Source organism: Octodon degus, unplaced genomic scaffold (assembly GCF_000260255.1).
Source record: "Octodon degus isolate 3935 unplaced genomic scaffold, OctDeg1.0 scaffold00014, whole genome shotgun sequence".
Lineage (NCBI taxonomy): Eukaryota > Metazoa > Chordata > Mammalia > Rodentia > Octodontidae > Octodon > Octodon degus.
Genome location: NW_004524590.1, coordinates 5,396,682 through 5,402,492, shown reverse-complemented (window position 1 = coordinate 5,402,492; position 5,811 = coordinate 5,396,682). Strand labels below are relative to the sequence as shown.

General features: G+C 42.1%; 1 protein-coding gene and 1 pseudogene across 1 annotated transcript in view; one reads left to right on the top strand and one right to left on the bottom strand.

Moving 5' to 3' along the window:
• Cntnap5 (contactin associated protein like 5) overlaps positions 1-5,811 on the top strand; it is a 930,940-nt gene that overhangs the window by 735,175 nt on the left and 189,954 nt on the right. Inside the window, exon 14 of the mRNA XM_004626336.2 lies at positions 307-463. Coding sequence (XP_004626393.1) covers positions 307-463 — 157 coding nt within the window. The remainder of the gene's footprint in view (positions 1-306; positions 464-5,811) is intronic.
• Positions 1,787-5,811, bottom strand: part of LOC105741489 — a 16,503-nt pseudogene continuing 12,478 nt past the window's right edge.

Sequence of the window (5,811 nt, the reverse complement as noted above, 5' to 3'; positions counted from 1 at the left end):
GAATATTATAGGTGTGTAAACTCAGCAAAATATTCTAAAAGAGTCCAGTAGCCCATAATAGCATTGGGTCTTCTGTTCAACTGGCAATGTCAGAAATTATTGACCTGAGTCCCCCACAGCTCAACATAACAATGTACAAATTATTGAAACTGTCCTATTAATTGGTTTTGAACCTGTCTTATTATTGTTCCTCAATCAAAATTTTTAAAAAATGTATAAATATCTTCAAGATATCTCATCTATTTCTGTGGTGTCCATTGCTATTTTAGCCTGTCCCTATGACCTGTGAAATGTTTGATCTTTCAGACGGAGCCCCGTTTACCTGGTGGATTGGGAGGTCCAGTGAAAAGCATCCTTACTGGGGAGGCTCTCTCCCTGGGGTCCAACGGTGTGCGTGTGGCCTGGAGGAGAGCTGCCTGGACATTGGACACTTCTGCAATTGTGATGCGGACCTGGATGAGTGGTAAGGCGAGCCCGGCCCTGCCACAGTGGCAGAGGAAGGCGTAGATGAACACATAGATTTCCGCAAAGAGAGAAGGGTGTGGATGGGAAAGTCAGTATGAACTAGGACGCTTTCATGCCTGTGATTGCTTTTAATTTTGGAAATGGCCAGTTCTCCTGCTTTGAGGCCTGCTAGGGAGGTTTCTAACGTGAAGGCATGTGGTTATAACATTACGTCCTTGTGTTCCAGTCCTCTATTTCAAGCAAATATTTTAATGCAGTGTTAAGCATTGAGTTTGAGCCAGTTTTTCAATGATACAATAAAGAATTAAAGTAAGAAATTTATCTTTATTGATGAATTTAATAAATCCTCACAGCCGTCTTTGCATTGTTGTTTTATTTTCTGACTTTTGTATTTAAAAGTCAAAAGATAGGGGCGAAATAACAAACGTCTAAGATCACACACATTTATTTTATGATAGATTCATATTGTGAACTCGGGTCCACCCATAGCATCTTATATTTTTCAAACCTAACTTTTCTGGAAAGTGAAGTTTAGCGTTAAGTTCTCATGCCCATTACATCTGTGTCCTCTGCCTTTCCACTATATTATTTGTTCTTCACTGGCTTGAAAATAAAAATATGCACAGAAGATTTCTACACATGCTTTGTTTTTTAATTAGTGTAGGGCCTTTTGGTTTTTCCTAATGCAATTTTGTTTGCTCCGTTATAATTTTAAGAATTCCTATGCCAAATCGCTCTCTACTCATGAAAGATTTCTTTTTAGAACAGTCAATTTGTTCCCTGTTCTAGTTGTTTTCTGCAGGGACTGAATGATAAGGTTGAGTCACAACCTCAGTTCAGCAAAGAAAGTAGTAGGCCTAGAGTTCCAACGAGTTCTAGAAGAAGCAGAGCAAAACTTTGGAATGTTACAGGGCTGCTTTGGGCCACAGGTCAGATCACCTGGGTGTCTTCTCACTCTTTGCACTTTGTTTGGTTAAAATCAGGTGAACGTGACTAGAGGGAAGCTGCCCCTCTGTCTTGCTTGAATCCCCCACATTTTCCTGCAGGGTATTCTAGCACAGTATACTCTAGCTTGTACTTTTATTTCCAGAGTACTTCATATGCCTGTGTAATCTATCCCAAATTCTAAAAGAAGATCGTCCAAACCAAAGGTTCCGCAAAACCATGATTTAACAACTTGTTCTGAAACTAAAATGAAGCCTGAAATGATAAAAGCATTGTAACCCACAAAATAAGGGAACTGAGCAAGCCAAGTAATGTCCAAGAGCATTTATGAAAAGAAGAAAAATAAAAGGACAAGTATATACCCAATAGTGATTCTTCACCCCAATACAAATGGCAGCAAATTGCTACTTAAAGATGAAACAGTTAAGCCAATTTTTTTTGAAAAATGTATTTCTAGAGTCAATCCTGTCTTGACAGTATCATTTTTCAGGCCCTTACTTGTGTATTTCCACTGTTGTCCATAAGTATCCTGATAAAATTCCTGGTTGTCCTTATTGTAACCATAGTTACCAGAATAGTCACCACCTTGCTGAATTGGCTGCTGAGCAATGGGTTGGGAACCCCAGTTCTGCTGGTTGTTGGTCTGACGATGCTTGGAATCAGGTTGGTTGTACCCATCTGCCTTTCTCTTGCTTCCTGCATTTCCCCCACGATTGCCCTGAGCTCCACGGGAACCACGGCCTCTCTGCTGTGGTGCAGGACCCCCTCTGCCACCCCAGAGCCTCTTGCAGTCCCAAAGGTGCCCCCCTCTGTGAATAGCCAACTCTACCTCTTGGCAGTGGTGCTCCCTGTCCCCTCGGTGGTGGTGGAGCACCTCGCCCTCGCCTTTCTCCTCCTCTTCCTCTTACTGCATATCTCTCATCATAGCCATAATAAGGATCTTCATAGCCTCCATGTTAGTCATGGTAATCATAACCATAATAATCATCATAGTAATCTTCATCGCCATAATAATCTGGAGGGTAGCCATATCCACCTCTACCTCCACCATGATCTCAACCTCTAATTGGAGATGGCATTCAAAAAGGAGGGTGATAGTAATAATCTTCATGCACAGTACTTCAGGAGGCCTGTCTAGCTGTGTGGCGCTCTTTCCTTTTCTTGTCTGGTGGTTCAGCTAAGACTACTTCAATTTCTCCCCCTTCTACTTCTCTTCCATTCATTTTATCTATAGTCTTAACAGCAGCTCTTCTGTCTTCAAAATGAGCAAATGCATAATCTTTCAACACCTTTACTCTTTCCAGTTTTCCAAATTCAGAAAATGGCTTTTCTAATATTTCTTCTGTCACTGTATTAGCCAAGCTTCTCACAAATAAAGCTTTCACCTTTGCCATGACTTCTGGACCTGGTTCTTCCACAGGGTCAGTGTATTCAACTGTAACTGCATTTCCCCACACTTTTCCTTTCCACTCATCAGCCGACGTCTGCTTGTGCTGCTGACTTGTGATCCTCATAATCAAGGAGCAGAACCCTCGATTCTTCTTTTTGTCATTGGATTGATGATATAGAATAGCATCCACCAAACCCTCTGTTACTTTACTGAATTCTTCCAGAATATTTTCCTTAGTCTTATTCTTCAGGATGGATCCAACAAAAAGTCTGTTGTTTGCCACAGAAATACACACTCCAAGGTGTTTCCCAGGGTGAGTTCCGTAGCTGTCACACAGTTTAACAGCTTCCTGTGCAACTTCCTTTCCACAGGTGATCAGTGTATACCCTCAGTTCTAACCAGACAGTGGCTCCATCATCATGGGACCAGCCTTTTCAAAAAGGGGAACCAACTCATCCTCATATAGATCCCTTGGTATTTTACCTACAAGACTTCTGTCCCAACTCCAGGCTGCACATCGGAGTGCATGCTGTCTGCTGGAGGACCACCACACTTCTTTTGCCCTGTTGTTAGGTCCAGAGTATAACCAGTCCTTCCAAGTAAGGCCTTGATCTCTGCTTCACCAGCTCCCTTTGTGGACTCTGGCACTCTGCTGCCCTGTTTCTCTTTCCTGTAGTCTTCATAACTCCACGTGCAAATGTACGTTTGTTTGCAACATGTGATAAGTCACTTTCCTTGAACTGCTGCAGCACAGACAGAGCTCCTTCTTCATTAAACTCCCTGAGAGCATCAATTGCTTTCTTCAAGATCCACATAATATACCAATCCTGTCCTAGCATGTTGGGAGCTTGGAGAAGTTGTTCCTTAAGATTTTGCGCTTAGTCCTCAGCAATCCAGACACTCCATCTGTCCAGCTAAGAAAGAAGGAAGGTTATCTACTGATCAGGTGGTAGCAGACCTTGGTATCACCCATGTGGTGCAAGTTTTAGGCTCATGCAGAATGCAAGAGCTGTGGGGTCAAGAAGGCTTCAACCTAGATTTTGGAGAAGGTTGGGGAGGCCAAGCAGTGTGGCCTTGAGAGGGTAGTGTGTAAATCTGTAAGTGTGGAGCTGAAAAGTTATGGGCTCCAGAATGTTGGAGAAGCCTGGAGGGTGGATGGATCATCTGAGCAAAACTGCAATGAGGGATCAAATCAGCCAAAGAGAGCAGCCATGGGAGCTGCAACCACAGGAAGTGCAGTAGGGATGTAGCCATCTAAGCGCTGTGGAGTTCACCTCTTGCCACAGACTGCTTCCAAAGCTGGACATGGATTTCTGAGATGTAATGTTTGCCCTCCTTTGTTCCCATTTCTTCCTACCTCCTTCTTTGTATCTTTTAGAGTGAAAATGTCTGTTATCTGCCATTATGTGTTGAAGTGTTTAACTTTCTTTTAACACAGAAGCTTGTAGCAAAGAGTTTTCCTTAAATGTCAAAGAGACTTTAGATTTGAACTTTTTAGCGACGCTGAAACTGTTAGAACTTTGACAACTCTTAGGAGGTGGACTAAATGTATGTTTTGGGAAGAAATCTAGATAAGAATCATAATATTCCATACCTGGCTTCCTAAAGACTCCTGTACATCCCTTTATGCCAAAGGCCCTTAAATCATCTCCTAAGAGATGTGATTTACCCCTGAACCCCCCATTTTTCATATCTTGGGGAAATGTCTAGGTGAGCAAAAATCAGGAAGTTCCTTCGATCATAATCCTAAAGGAACAGAAGCTGTGACTGATTTAATGCCTCTGGATTTCATTCACTATCAAAGGAAAATGCATATCCTATGATAAATGGTTTTGGTGAGCAACTTGTCATAGAAGCGGTTGTGCACACTAAGTTGTGTGACATTTACTCCTTCATTACTGATCCAGTGAGAGCTTGCTCCGTGTTGTCAGAAGCATGCCAACACAGTCTGTGGCATCAGGGCTCTTGTCCTGCACGAGCCCTTAGGCCAGTAAAGAAGAAAAGGCCAGATAGTAGCGCATGGGCCATTGGGATACATTTGGTAACAGCGACAGGAACTGTTGTGCAAAGAACTGGGATAGACCTAGGGTTGGAAAGTCAGATTTAGAAAGAATCAGAAAGGTTTTGAAGAAACAGATGTTATCCAATGGGATAAAAATTGTTACGCAGCAAGAGGGAAGTTGTGTGCTTACGCAGAGAAAAGCAAAGTAATATTAAAATTACTACTTCTCAAAACCACATACATATTGGTATGATTGCTACATATTTTTACATGGGAAGTTTACAGGTGAACCTTGGGGAAGAAGGGTGAGTTCGGGTAGTGAGCCTCTTCATATTGGAGATAGTAATAAGCCAGCTCTGTCCGTGCAAGGACTGCAGAAAGCAGCGTACACTTCGCCGAGCAATGTGGTAGAAGCTTGTACGATGACTCATTACTAATCTACTCACCTCTATTACTGACTGCAAAAAGGAAAAGTGCAAAACCTGACACAAAGGTGAAATAGTTAATCAGATCCAATGTTCCTTCACCCACAGTTTTGGTCAAAATACAGTCAAGCTGCCTTTCCACATATTTAAAATTTTTGTTTCAGATCAGCATGTACCTTTTATTATTGTGAATGCCCTGACTGTACCTAAGAAACCTCACACAGCTTTGCCTGGTGAAATACTCTTAAGCTGATCAGAAAGTAGATTAGCGGAGTACCTAGTGGGGAACAGTTTGGTATATTACAACTCTTAGATAATATTGTCCCTTAAAATGTTGTCATGTGCAGAAATGTTCTTCACGTTTTATGTACTGCACCTGATATTTAAATTCCAACACACCTTGAAGTTGGTTTTATTACCATTTTTCACAGAAAAGGCAACTGAGTCTCAGAGATGGCTCATGGAATGGCTAACACTTCCTGACTAAGGGAGTGGAGTTGACACGCCAATGAAGTCTAGGACTCTTTCATTGACTGCATGAAAGGAGCCACTAACGTCGGGTTTTGAACAGTGGCCAATGAAGA